Source organism: Spermophilus citellus (assembly GCF_964194105.1).
Source record: "Spermophilus citellus genome assembly, chromosome: 14".
NCBI lineage: Eukaryota > Metazoa > Chordata > Mammalia > Rodentia > Sciuridae > Spermophilus > Spermophilus citellus.
In genome coordinates, this window is record NC_138194.1 from 31713826 (window position 1) to 31728897 (window position 15072).

At 40.2% G+C, this 15072-nt stretch overlaps 1 protein-coding gene across 6 annotated transcripts in view; it reads right to left on the reverse strand.

Moving 5' to 3' along the window:
• Nucleotides 1-226: 226 nt before the first annotated feature.
• Nucleotides 227-15072, reverse strand: part of LOC308633097 (extracellular sulfatase Sulf-1) — a 182760-nt gene continuing 167914 nt past the window's right edge. For all 6 annotated transcript variants that reach the window (XM_081265591.1, XM_081265592.1, XM_081265593.1 and 3 more), the window contains 5 exons: nt 14451-14623; nt 8080-8222; nt 7863-7986; nt 5767-5800; nt 227-394 (listed from right to left, as the gene is read on the reverse strand). In XM_081265591.1, coding sequence (XP_081121717.1) covers nt 364-394; nt 5767-5800; nt 7863-7986; nt 8080-8222; nt 14451-14623 — 505 coding nt within the window. In that variant the 3' untranslated portion in view covers nt 227-363. The remainder of the gene's footprint in view (nt 395-5766; nt 5801-7862; nt 7987-8079; nt 8223-14450; nt 14624-15072) is intronic.

A 15072-nucleotide genomic window follows, 5' to 3' on the forward strand; every position in this document is an offset into this window, starting at 1 on the left:
GACTTAATGTTGGTTGGTTCAAATGCAGGGTCTGAAGGTTTGGCTGGCAAGGTCGAAGGAGGTTCTTCCCCAACTGTGCGACTTGGGCCTTCATCTGACTCTGCAGAGGCCATATCCACTGGTGTAGAGAGCTCAGCAGAGACAATCAGGAACCCATCACCTTGAGCAGTTTTCGTCTGACTTGTTTTATTCTGCTCAGAGTGACTGTTCAGCAGTGCAAATACTCCATCTGTACCCTTCAAGTCATTAGTCCAGTCCACCAGACTACGTCTATAGTTGAGTCTGTACCTATAGATGTTTTCGTTCACACTGTATAGTTCCTCCAGGCCTTGCCAGCTCATGGCTGCCGTGAGACTGGGCAGATTAACCTTCCCATCCGTCCCATAACTGTCCTCTGTGGAGAGAGAGGTAAAGGTGTCTCATTAATGCAAAATATGTTTCCTACTTAACTGGACAAGCAACTGACCCTGCAAATCAATTCAAAATAGAACACTAAGGGCTGGGGATGTGGCTCAAGCGGTAGCGCGCTCGCCTGGCATGTGTGAGGCCCGGGTTCGATCCTCAGCACCACATATCAACAAAGATGTTGTGTCCTCCGAGAACTAAAAAAATAAATAAATAAATATTAAAAATTCTCTCTCTCTCTCCTCTCTCTCTTTAAAAAAAAATTAAAAAAATAGAACACTAAAAGGTATTTTTTCCTAATCAAGGAGTAGCCTTAATTACAAAGGTAATTGCGTGACAACTAAAAATTGAAAAAAAAAAAGCCAGGTGTGGTGGTGAACGCCTGCAATCTCAGCAACTAAGGAGGCCCAGGTGAGAGGATCATAAGCTTGAGGGTAGCTTGGGCAACTAGCAAGACCCTGTCTCACAGAATAAAAGGGGCTGCGAGATGTAGTAAATCATCCCTGGGTTCGATTCTCAGTACAGAAAAAGAGAAGAAAAAATGGAAAGAATAAAGAGCAAACAAATAAAAGCTTTTCCATGTAGACATGGTTGGTGTTGGAACTGGCACCGTCCTACCCATCAGAAGACTTGAGTTTTACTGTCACTCTGTCACCAGGAGAGCATGTGAGACTGTGTGAGTCTTGGTCAAGTGCCACTCCTCTGTAGGAGGAACTGGAGACTTTGGAGACACAACTGATTCCAGATGTTGGGGGGTAAAAGCACAATTTGAACCTGGAACAGCTGCTGAGCTAGAAAGCAATGCAGTGCTCAAGAATGATGGGGATGACCCAGCAGCACACTGAAGCCACTGGAAGGCACCAGTGGCTGAACTTGGAACACTTAGATCCTTAAAAGACATAATGATAGTAAAAGAACATCCATGGAATAAAAGGAAGGCTTACCATTCCATATGGATATAAATAGAGAAGTAAGAAGGGACATCACTTCTTTATCATGGAACACTACCTAAGAAATGGAAGGGACACCCAGCATCTTGGGAGGCTGAGGCAGGAGGATTGCTAGTTCAGAGCCAGCCTCCATAACCTAGCAAGGACCTGAGCAACTTAGTGAGAGCCTGTCTCAAAATAAAATGCAAAATAAGGCTGGGGATGTGGCTCAGTGGTTAAGTGCCTCTGGGTTCAGTCCCCAGTACCAAAAAAAAAAAAAAAAAAAAAGGGAGGAACAACTGTAATGAAAAAATCAACAATTGCAGTCATCATGTTAACAAGGAAGAATGAAGACTGTCTGCAAAAGCTAGTAGGTGAATTACTTATTAATTGAGAAGGAAGAATAGCAATTATACAGAGGATTAACCTAGCGATCCCATCCATACTTTAGCCAAGTTATCAAAGGTTGCACCACCAAACAGATGTCATGCAGCTCATGATGAGATACCCTGAAGGTACGATGTTGTTTTAGGTGTATTCCTGCCCCAAATGCAAAACTCCAGTCCCATGATGAGGGACATCAGACAAACCTCAGACTGAAGGACACTCTGCAAAACAACTGGCCTGTACTCTTCAAAATGTCATGACTAATGACAAAATGTTGAGAAACTGTTTCAGAAGAAGTGATACTGAAAAGAGGTGACAATTTACCACAATGTATGGTTCTGGATTGGATTCCAGATCAGACAAAGAAAAGCCAAAAAACTATAGTTATGACATTATTGAGACAATTGGAGACATTTAAATATATAATGTAGATTGGATGATACCTATCAACACTGAATTACCTGATTTCAATAAATTTACAGCAGTTATGTAAAAAGATGCTCTGAGGAAATATATATTAAAGCATTTTTATATAAAGAGGTATTATGTCTGCAAATTACTTGAAACTGATTTAGAAAAAGAAAAGTGTGTAATATGGGGGGAGGGGTAGAGAGAACAAGGGGAAATGATGAAGCAAGTAGGGTAAAATTTCTTGGAACTATTCTTGTAAGTTTTCTGTAAATGTAAAGTTAAATCAAAATAGCATGTTGAAAAATCAAAATAGCATGTTTAAGACCTAAAACACCCATGTCCCTGTCCTGGGTTCTTCCAGCTCACAAAAGGAAGCCTTTGTCTTGGGCCATTCTGAGGTTCTTCATTCAGAGAGCAAAGGTCTGAGTAGGTTGTTCTGGAGAGAGCATCTTTAGGCTAAATCTAGATGATTTCAAGTTGTGATAATTGTCCCCCAACCCTCAAAACAGAAAGGTTGTGAATCCATTAAGAAAGATTCAAGAACACACCTGGTTCTCAAACTGAGTTGTAGTTCTTCCTTAATGACACAAAATATGGTAATGTCCTATGAGATAGTGTCTCTACCCTCTTCAGCACACTGTTTCTTTTGTGAAAATGTTCTGTATTCTACTTTCCTAATAACAGCCATCACTTCCTGGAGCTTGCTGCGTGACGTGCTGCTCTCAGCATGCTCACCAGCAAGGCTGGGACTTGAACCAAGGCTGACTGTCTCCAGCACCTGTGTTTATAACCTCAGTGCAGTATAGCCATGTCACCCACATCCATCATCAGAACCAACTGTTGTTCTATGGAGAGATGAATCAATACAAACCAAAGCAAGATGGATGGTCTGGTTGTTGAGGGTGGAGCTCCATGTGGTCACCTGGCCTGGAGGACCTTGTACAAAGGCTCTTGAAGCAGTCTTGCCAGAGCCAGGCTGCCCCAAACTACTCACCACAGTCTCACACTGACCAGTTCAGGATAGGACAACTGGTCGACCTCAGATTTTGGAAAAGGACTACTGATTGACCACCCAGGGAGAGAGGAAGAGAGAAGAGGAGAAGAAGCCCTCTAGACCTCATAGTCATACACTGATCAGCTCAAGATAGGACAACTAGTTGGCCTCAGCTTTTTGGAAAAGGACAACTGGTAGTTCATGGCGGGGGGGGGGGGGGGGATAGAGAGAAAGAGAGAGAGAGAAACTTCCCCTTACAGCCAGTAGGCCCACAGCCATGACTGCCAGAAACTCTTCTAAGACATCAAAGAGCAGAAATGGTGACTTTCAAATGCAAAAGGAAAAATAAATACCCTATCAACCTGTTGATCCTACTCTATTTTGCAAGACAGAAGTTATTGCTTACAAATCAAACTAAAAATTATTTCCTAAGTTGTGGGTGCCATGACTTTTTCTTACTGGAAAAAGACTGCATAAGAAAAGCGTTTCGGCTTCCTTTTCCTCTTACACTTTGTAACTATGAAAACAAGTCAACAAACAAAAACAAAAAGAGGTAACAGCTTTTTGAAGACCCTCTAAATAAATGTGAAGATTAAATTGTGAAAATCTATAAAAAGAAGATAGTTTTAAAACACTTATAATTCACATTGTACATGATAAATTTTCTATAATACTCTGCTGAGCTTTTCAATTCCAAATCTTTCAGATCTGATAGTTATCATTTTTCTCATTAATTTAGGATTAAGATACATTTTAATTAGTTTTTTTTTAACTAACAAAGTCTTAAGGAACTAAGGCTTTTGAGTGGGCTTAAGTAGTGTGCCATGAATGGAGGGCCCTGTACTGGTAAACGCCACCCAGACATACAGGTTTTCTGCTAGCTCCACATATACAGTGGCTTGTTTTGCATCTGTTCCAACAAGACACAATGAAAGGCAAGACCACATTCAACATGCCTGTAGGGTCCAGTGAGTCCCCAGGTTTGATTGACAAGGCAAATGTCCTCTTAGCAACCCCCACTGTTAAGATGTGTCTGCAATGATGAACATCTGCTGTAAGATGGTTCACCTTATGGATATGAAAAGGTAGAGTCTGGAAATTCCAGTTATTTTGAATTGTAGAGTATCCCTAGAGTTGCCCTTTGGTAAGGAGCTTCAAAAGAAAAAGAAAAGTATCAGTAACATCCTGTCACCCTTGTTCATGTGCTTCCCAAAGCTGAAGTTGCCAAAGCTGTGTCAGAGTGACCACAAAAGCAATTGATTATTTAGCTCCTTGGGTGGTGGTGGCAGGGATCAGGAAAGGGGAGCATCCTGTCCCAGATGCCCGTCACTTAACTGCACCCCAAGTACAGTTAAACCTCCTTCATTTCAGTTGTCCAGGAAGGACTTCATGGAGATAACTGACTCAGCTCTGACTAGGTGTATGTCATAAGTTACCTGCTAATAATACCCTTTCACCTCTTTCATGGCAGAAGTGAGAGGATGCTAGACTGAAAATCCCTCAGCTGTAAAACAGAGTGCATTAAAACATAACTGTGAAGTCAATATTTAGTATTAGATTCTTTTATAACGTTACACTTCAGAAATGTCTTAATGCAACTGCAGGGAGCAGAGAAAATAGTCCCAGTGTATGAATCTTTTAAATGTACTTGGAGGGGGGAGGTGACTCAGGGTCGATCTGGGAACAGATGGAGTAAAGGAAAGAAGAAAAATGGGAGAGAAAATGTTTCTTTGGCAGAAATTTTTCTCCTAAGAGGATTCATTAATAACGATTCTGGGGCATCCATGCCTCAGTGTCCCCTCAGAAGAGGTGGCAAGGACAGTCCCCATCTTCTTCACATGGCATGCCTTTAATAGACACTCCTGAGGTCTATGCAATGGCTGATATTCCTGGTGACCAAGGCACACATTCCATGTGTGGGTCCCCCCTCCAGAGCACAGTGAGGTAGGAAGGGATAGATGTGGCTGAAGGGGGAGAGGATGTCAAGGCTGGATGCTTATGATGTTCATGTGTCTCAGTGCTATGTTGACACTTGACTGAGTCTTGACTCTAGATATCCTGTCCTTACCTCTGGCACCTTCTGTGGATTCACCACCACCCTGCAGAACCTTCCATGTTCTAATTACAGCTGCTTTTGCCATTGAATGATCATTAATGAAAAAATTCTTTTGGTTTACTCCAAGTTCAGCTTTAGAATGTCCTTAAATTTCTCATTAGTTCTTTTGTGTTACTGATGTTATATTAATAAAAATATTTAATGGTTTCCATGAAACCTCCCACAAAATTAATTGGCACTACAAAGAGAAGTGATCTCCCCACCCTCTCCCAGGGCTCTGAAAGGCCAGTCTGTGTTTCTCCCCTTTCACATCATTCCATGCTCCAAAGCATCACCCAACAAGCACACAAGCATGGGGGTGAGTAAATGCTTGGAGATGCAGCTTGCTGGATCGTTGAACTGATTTAAAAGCAAAGTGAAAGATCTGTAACCAGGGACCAAATGTGATGAAGAACACAGTTAGAACAAGCATGCACTCCAAGCTATGTTCCGAGACATGGTAAGAAGCAGAAATTAGTTTGAATGGTGAAAACATGCAATTATTGAAAAGAATTTTCCAAGAATAAAAAAATAAATGTGAATACCTGTGTGGGTCATAGCTTCCTCCGTCTTTATTTCCTGATATAGAAAAATACAAGAGTGATTTATGTTAACTTGAGAACTCATAAAACCATTCACTATGTAGTTTTTCATGCACAACATCTAAACCCTAGAAAGAAACATATTGGGTTAAATACAGAGTGCTGAAATCCAGAGATTTTCTATTAGAGGGGTTCAAAATGAGGACTGGAAGCTACAAATAAAAAGGTTTAAGGTTAAAAAATAAAAAAGTCACAGTTCCCATGAAAAAATAGAGTTGAGTTTCATTTAAAAGCAGTGAAATAAGTACTTCCGGAAGTTCACAGAATTCTCAGTAGAAGTTAAATTTGGGCTCTTTTTCAGACAAAACACTTGAAAAATGGACCCATAATGATCTCCCTTAGGAAAAGTCTAGAAGGTGGATGACTTGAAGTGGAGCAGCAATAACGACTCCACCTGGCATGTCATTCATCATTAAGGACTTTATCAGATGTCACCAAGTAGAGCTGCACTGTCATCACCAGTGAGTTAGAGTGTCATGTTCTTTTGGGGAGAGGTATCTGGGTGTAATATTTCTAGTGCTTCATTAGTTGGCTTAGATTCCAGGCCTTTGTGGGCTGTTTCTTTCTTTCCTTTCTTCTTTTTGTAAGATTTCAGGAAAAGGTCGTGAGATAAGCAGGATATTTGAAAAGATTTGAGCTGAGAGGGGTCAGTGACCAAGGGACCTCTTCTGCAAGCCTCGCCCTCTCTTGGCTTAGTGACTAATTTTCACTAAGTGTTAACTGAGAAGTGGTGATTGACAACTGAGATGTGATCTCTCTCACAGGATTTATATTTTCTTATAGGATGCTCACAGCTCAGAAAACTTTAGGATCCCATAGTGGTGGACATTACAGGCAGGAAGGATGGGAGGGGGGGGCCCCCTTTCTCCCTTCAAGTCCTATGGCCCAGGGAGCTGCCCACTTTTATTCTGAGGATGCTGGCTCTGCATGGGACCCACAGACACAGTTTAAAACTCAGCTGCATAAAAAGGGCTCCTGCAAACTGCTCCCAAATGCCTGTGAGTCCAGTTCTTTACTTTTTTGGGGTTGTCAGACTCTTCTATACCAATGTCCTTACTAGCTTCAGTTCTTTCTCTCTCCTTCTATGGATAGCTGATCTTTAAATTTTTACATAAATATTGAGAAGCAGTGTGTATTCTCATTAACTGGTAAAAAGCTGGGGCTGATTTTGAAAGAGAACTGCATCTCCATGAGCCAGAGGAGAAGTCAGTTCAACACTGCAGAGCAGGGACGGAACACTTGGCTGATTCCATACAGACCCTCTTATACTTTCAGATCCCAAGGGAATACACTGCTCAGATATCTCTATTTTCAGATGGGAACTATTGGCAAAAAGAAATCTAATTCATTGTATTACAGACAAGGGTTCAACTGGGGGAGGGACCCAAACTGTGACAAACAGAAATAGAGCATTATGTGTTTCCATCCAAGTTCCCTTAACAAAAGAGGATCTTCTGATTTTCTTACAGAGTATTTTATGACTGTTGACAGCAATAGAAAAGAAATCCTCAGTTTTGTCTTGTCTTCTAATAGATGCGTTATCAGGCATTGGAGTTTACTAATCACATAGACTTGAGGGAGAGATTGGAAGAAAACACCAAATCACCAAAACTTTTTGTGTGTGTGTGCGAGGGTGTGTCCCAGGAATTGAACTCTGGGGCACTCAACCACTGAGTCACATCCCAAGCCCTATTTTGTATTTTATTTAGAGACAGGGTCTCACTGAAATGCTTAGGGCTTCACTGTTGCTGAGGCTGGCTTTGAACTAATGATCCCCCTGCCTCAGTCTCCATAGCTGCTGGGATTATAGGCGTGTGCAACCACGCCCACCTTTACCAAATCTTTTGATGGCTAGTTTTTTGACTGTGCACCCAGAGCTAAACTTAGAGACCAAATTATGTTTGGAATTGCCTGGAAATTTCCCTATACATATCCAGAGCTATAAGTTTTTATGCATGTAGATATTTCATAGACAGAAAACTTGGTCACACAAAGAGATCTCTAGGCAATACAGAAAAACACAAGATTCTTGTCCTTACCAATTTCCAGGCCCTTCGGTCTTGGATTGCACTGTTTATACCCTTGACAGCTGCGGAGCTCCATTAGCTGAACATGTAGCTGATTCAAAATGCCTCGTTCTACTGTGTGCACGGTGTTTGTGAGCTGGGGAGGAAGAGGTAGGAGGACAAATTGAAGTTCATATCCTGGTTGTTCTCTTTCCAACAATCTTTCTAAAGTAAAAACATATTATCCTACCTGATAAGGATCTGTATTCATATCAAAGTACTCCAGAAAGCCAGTGGCGAACTCACAGAAAAGAAAATTATGTGTCTCATTCACTGTCCGCAAACACCAGTAGGTGTTATTGTTAGAACTGGTACAAGCGCAGAAAGATCCCACTGTTGGATAGGAAAGGAAAACAAAACAAAAAAGAATGAAAAACCAGTCACCTCCGTTCTCTACACTGGAAGCATCAAGTGTTCTTTCTTATACTTCCTCCCATTCTATGCAAATTTGCTGTGAAACTCCGTGAAAGTGGAAAACAAGATGGTGGGTTTGTAGAGGGTGAAGGTCAAGTGGAGTTTCAGCCTGATTCTCCCCTTAGTTCTGTTAGAAGTCTCCAAACTGGGGTGAATGCAGATTGGGAAAAAATTATCAGAACATCTCCTGATAGTTGTTTTTTACCTTTTTTGAAAAAGGAAAGAAATAGAACTGGTGCTATTGCCTGTTCTCTAGGTCACGTGGCCAGTGGGAAAAATGGTCAATGGAAAGACCGGGTTCTGCAGTGTGCAAGGTTTTGGAGAAGGCTTGAACACAGGTTGGTGGATTCTAGGATGATGTCATTTGAAATCACTGTAGACTCATTTTAATATGTGATTGGCTTTGACCTGAACATCTTTTGTACCATGCAGAAATTGCCTGGTACAAAGTATTGAAAAGAGATTATCAAATTTAAAAACAAATCATCCTGGGGCTGGGGATGTGGCTCAAGCGGTAGCGCGCTCGCCTGGCATGCGTGCGGCCCGGGTTCGATCCTCAGCACCACATACCAACAAAGATGCTGTGTCCGCCGAGAACTAAAAAATAAATATTAAAAATTCTCTCTCTCTCTCTCTCTCTCTCTCTCTCTCTCTCTCTCTCTCTCTCTCTCTCTCCCCCCCCTCACTCTCTCTCTAAAAAAAAAAAAAAAAAAAAAAAAACAAATCATCCACTCTTTTATTTCCAAAAAGGCAAAGGGTACAACTTTGCTGACCTTCCTGTCAATGATAATCGAGTTTCAGGAACATAGTGCCTAGCAAATATTTTCAAAACAATTAGAATAGGCATACTTATTAGGATAGGCAAATATTCCTTGTACATTATACGTTTTACATGTATTAGTTCACTGAATTCGCAAATTAACCTTTGGGGACAGTTTATTATTATCATCCTCATTTTGCCCATGAGAAAACCAAGGCACAGAGAAGTTAACTAATTTGTCCAGGTTGAATAGTTGACAATTGGCAATGTGGGGGTCTGACTACAGGCTTATTCTTAACTGCTAGATTCTATTGTCCTTTGTAGTATAAGATGCACTAAATCTGTCCATTTAAGTGAAAAGGGATATTTTAAACAATAAGTGAAAACTGATTGTTCTAAAAAAAAATCAATAGATTTTATTTTTTGGTGTAGCAGGTTCACAGAAAATTTGAGAGGAATGTAAGAGTGTTCCCATATATCCCCATGGATATACAACCTCCCTTAGTACTGACATCCCACAACAGGCTCATTTGTTAGAAATGATGAAGCTACTTTGACATATCAGCACTATTGTGATTGTACATTCTACGGGTTTGGACCATATATAATGGCAATCATCTGCCATTATATTTTCATACACAGTAGTGTTATTGACCTAAAAATCCTGTGTTCTATGCTCTCCTCACTCAATCCTGTCATGTTTTTACATCTTAGAAATGGATGATTGAGAATGATTTCATTGTTATATGATTTTTTTTTCATTGAAAGCAGGTTCTATGTTATTCATAATTTATATTATTTTTAGTTAAGCATTTAGCTCATATCTAAATAAGTTAAAACCCATGGAACCAGAACTTTCTAATCTGTGCATAAATCATCCAAATCAATATTTTCAATAGGGTTTGAGCTTGTTTTATAAAATATACTAATATAATACCTTTTGATTGCTTTGAAAGAATAATTGATGAATCTCAGGAGTGATGAGAATTTATAAGTGAAATTTCAATAAAAATGACTGTTTAAGGGTTGGGGTTATAGCTCAAAATTAGTAGAATGTTTGCCTCACAAGCATAATGCCCTGGGTTCAATCCCCAACATCACACACACACACAAACACACACACACATAAAATGAAATGAAATAAAATGAAATAAAACAAAAAGACTGTTTAGTTAACAGTAGTACTTTAAAAAACAAATACCCCAATTGACTCAGCATGCTAAGGATACACATCTATTGAGTCAGCACATCTTTCCAAGATATTTTTCAAATCAAGGCAGTCACTAAGACCACATTTCCAAAATGATCTTTTGGTTCACTACATTGTAAAGAATGACAATGAGACTGAAAAAAGAACAAAAGCATACATAATAAGTGTAAGCCACATATTTTGGGACCCCTAAAGGATCAATTGAAAATAATTTTTAAAGATTCTTTACTTTTGTCTCTTTTAAAATTTTTATTTTGTGAATTTTCATAGTGTACAGGACAATTTAGTATGGTAAAATTATAGACTGTGTGTTCATTTTAAAAACTGAGAGTGGTGCATAGTCAAAAATGTTTAGAGATCATGATCCTCTCTCTCTCTCTCTCTCTCTCTCTCTATATATATATATATATATATATATATATATATATATATATATATATATTTTTTTTTTTTTTTTTTTTGCTGTTACTTTTGAGTACCTACTACAATGCCAAGGATTCAAGTTGGCACTGCTAATAAGGAATAGGGGAATAAGAACATTAAAATATGAAATAGGAGATAAAATATATTAAAGCATATCACATATATTACTCTTCAAATTTTAAATTTCACTATGTACATCACATTTATACCGTTTATATAACACATACACATAGATACACATATGTATTTGCATATGTGTACACAGGATTCTAATATAAAATATATTTTTTTAAACTGTGGTTTGTTGTTGCAGAAGATCAATACCAAGAATGTTGTCCACTGGAAAAAACACAAGTTTGGTTTAAATGAGGCCTATTCTCCACTTTGTTCCTGAAAGCCAAATGACAGGAGACTATCTTACTCCCTTTTACGTTCCTCACATTGGTAGCGGTGACACCCAGTGGCAGGCACTCAAAGCTTAGTTAAATTGACATGAACTGAGTTGATCTTGGATGGGGTAGTTTGCTTGTATGCTTATTTATTTACCTAACATTGGTTCTGCATTTCCTCTGTGTCAGGGGAGACATTGTTACATAGACATGGTATCTTATCTGAGAAACTGGAAGTCCAATGGGAAGACAAATGTTAAGTGAAAACAAAATCTAAAAACGACAATGATAATGTATAATTACAAATATGGTAATTCCAATGGAGACACAGTAGAGCTCACTTCAGAGTGTGCAGTTCTTCTTCAGTATCCATGTGGGATTGATTCCAGAATCCTCCAAGGATACCAAAGTCTTTAGATGCTCAAATCCCTTACAGAAAATGTCTGAGTATTTGCATACACACAGTGCACATCCTACTGTATACTTTAAATCACTAGATTACTTGGAATACCTAATACAACTGTGTACATAGCTGTCATACTCTATTGTTCAGAAAATAATGAAAAAAAAAAATAAACAGGTCTGTGCATGTTCATACGGATAGCATTTTTTTCTGAATATATTCCAAGTGTGGTTAGTTGAATTTGAGGGTGCAGAACCCATGGATAAGGGGGGCTAGGTGTGTGATAGGGGATTAACCTGGTCTGAGGCCCAGGGATGATGTCTGTGAGAAGTGACTTTGCAATTGAGGTCTGAAAGGGCGAGTTGATGTTTGACAGGTGTAGGGAGAGGGCTCCGGATGACTGAGGAAGAGAGAAGTAGGCCAGGGTGGGAGGGAGAAAATGGTTTCAGAGTAGGACTAAACTGGAGCGTGCAAGGCTTCATGAGATATGTTAAGGATTTTGCATTTTTGCTGAGGGCCATTGCCAAGTAGGAATGACTCCATGTTGCTTAGAGGACATTCGCTGTGACATTGCATGTATGCTTTAGTAAGGTGACCTTGCTCAAGGACCAGGGCGGATCCGGGTTTAGAGCTGATCAGGTTTTAGGGAGTATCCCGTCCTTGGGTTTAAGGAAGTTCCAGGTTTAAGGTGTACCCTGCGGGGGAATAGGGCGTATCCTGCTGCCTCAGGCACGCCGGATCCTTGAGTTCCCAGTTGAGTTCTCGGATCCTTGAGTTCCCAGTTGAGTTCTCGGGGAATTGAAAAGTATTTGGGACGTGAATTGTGCGGCAGAACTTGGATTTCCCCAGAACGTGTGTGTAGAGGCCCGTGTGAGTTCGGGAATAAAGAATTGCTGTTTGAATCTACAAGGTGTGTGGTGGCTCGTGATTCAGTGCCCAGCCAAGACTGCGGCACATTTTAGTCTAAGAGGATGTTATTAGGAGCTCATTCTGACTGTGTGCGGAATGGATCCGTGAGAGCAAGAGGAGTCTGGGAGATCAAATAGGAGGCCCGGCAGGGGTGCAGGTGAGGAAATAGAGGTTTGGGCAGGGTACCTCAGCTCAGGCAAGAAAGCACAGAGAGGTACCAGGACCTGCTTCCGGCGGGAGCCAACTCTAGCTCCCTGTTTTGAATGTCCCCTCTTTTGAGGGGCTTTCCAACCTGGAATGCACCAAGTCCGTCACTTCCTCAGAACCCCTGCTCCTGTGTTCCCTCTGTGGGATGTGGCTCCCTTCCATTGGGGTGACTTTTCTCCACTCTTTAGGTTTCAGCTCCAGTGTCACCCCACTGCTGCAGCTTGGATCTGGGATGTTTCCCAAAGGCTCAAGGATTAAATGCTCCTTCCCCAGATGGGTGTTATTGGGAGGTGATGAAACTTTGAGAGTGGGGGCAGCTGGGAGGTCTTTCATCACTGGGGGCATTGAAACCCTTGAAGGGGACCGGGACCCTGGCCCCTTCCTTTTTCTCTCTTTGCTTCCTGGTTGCAGTAAGGCAAGCAGCTTCTTCTACCATGTGCTCCCACTATGATGACTTGTCTTTCCACAGGCCTCCAATCACAGAGGCCAGCTAAGGACTGAAACCTCCCAAAGTGTGATTCAAAATAAACCTTTCCTTTTTAAAAATTGATTATCTCAGGAATTTTGTCATAGCAATGAAAAGCTGACCAACATACCCATCATCCCCACCCTGAGTCCCTTTAAAATTTTTGATCAGTTTCCCATATCACATGATTACAACTTAGTTTATTTACTTCATTTACTTTTTTTGCTCACCCTCTCCCCCATTAGAATTTATTAAGAAGTTACAGAACAAGGTGTCCTGTTCGTTATTGTATTGTTGATATGTAGCTCAGAGCCGGGCAGAGAACAGACCCTCAGCAATCTGAATAACCCTCAGAGAGTCTCCAGCTCCATTTTAGGAATTCTATCTAAGATAAATGCAATAACTTTCAGAGTCATCTGGTCTTGATGTGAATATGAATGTAAATACAAACTGAGAAACATCAAAACAAAATGATAAAACAAAAATCCTGCTGCCTAGGACTTCAACCCTCTCAAGGATGGTCTGTGGATTCCTTGGGATTTCCAAATCCCAGTTTGAGAAACAGGCCCCCCTGGACTCCAGAGATCATCTCAATTGGAAGATGGGAGCTTTTATCTACTCCATGGGCTGGCAAGTCTTCAATTGGGAGAACATACCACAAAATTCTTAAGGTATTATTTCTACATATCCTAGGTAAATATTGTACATAGATCATTGAAGAAAATAAAAACTTTAATTTAAAAAGTGCATGATAATTCTGTATCCTAAGGAATCAATGCAAAGCCAAATAATTTTATGTAGTCTTAATATTCTACAAGAAGGATGTTGACACTGAAGTAGGATGAGATGAAGTGGATATTGGCTCAGAGTTTAAGGCACCCTCACTGCTCTTTTATTTTCCTATTTACACTTGCAGTATGCATGTGAAATAAAGTAGAAACAAAATTTTGGGGGTGAAATTGTCCCTGCATTCATTGTTATTTACTTATAGAGCAGTCTTACAGGGTAGTAACTCTGCCAGGTGCTGGCTACTCTGTGAAACATCATCAGGAAGAAGAACCCTGAGAGAAGCTTGATATTAAAAAAAAAAAATACCACTGGGGGCGTGTATGAATATGTAAAACAAATTCCACCACTATGTGAAACTATAATGCATCAGGTAAAAAATGCCAAAGATTTTTCTAAACAAAAAATCTGGGTTTTTTTTTTTTTTTTTTGGAAAAATAATTCAAGTATAAAATATAATGTGATGCTTTCCTCTTGAATATCCCTGGATTCTTGGAACTGTGCTGCTGAATCCCTAGACTGAGTAACTATGATATGGGCCATACCATTTCTCTGCAGGGTAGCGGGAAGCAGCATTTAGAAGGAGCAACTTACAGTTCCAGAACGGGGCCGTCTGCCAGTGGTTGTTGTCGTGGGTGAAGCAGGTGAGGCCAGGTAGGCTGCACTCCTCCCCCTTCCTCTGACGTTTCTTCTCCTTCCTCTCCTTCTTCCTCCGACGGTTCTCCTTAAAAAGTTGCAGTTTGCTGTCAACTTCTTGAGCAGCCTCCCTGTTCCAATAGAAGGGATTTTTTTTTTTTTTTAATGATGAGAAGGTACTTTCTTGATGAAAAATAAGATCGTTGTTGTGAGTCTTGCACCAACATTTAGATACATCCAATAATAGATGACCTTTACTTTTTAACAGAGAACTTCAAAATATAATCAGCAATAGTGAGGGCAAACTCAATAAGTGAAAACGGACTCAGAACTTATTAAACCTTAAAACCATCAACACCTTTTTTCTTATTTACATATAAGCATCAATTGAGATAAATGTCAAGTTAAATCAATGGATCCTGCTAGCCACACCCTTTGGACAAGGGGCTTAAATTTCTGGTAGCTCAGTACCAACAGAGTCAATGGTTAGTTGAACCAGATGGCTTGCATTAGACAGTTTCAAAAATAGGTTTGGAAAGCTGATTAAAAAAAAAAAAATCTTTATTATCTTGCTTTTTTT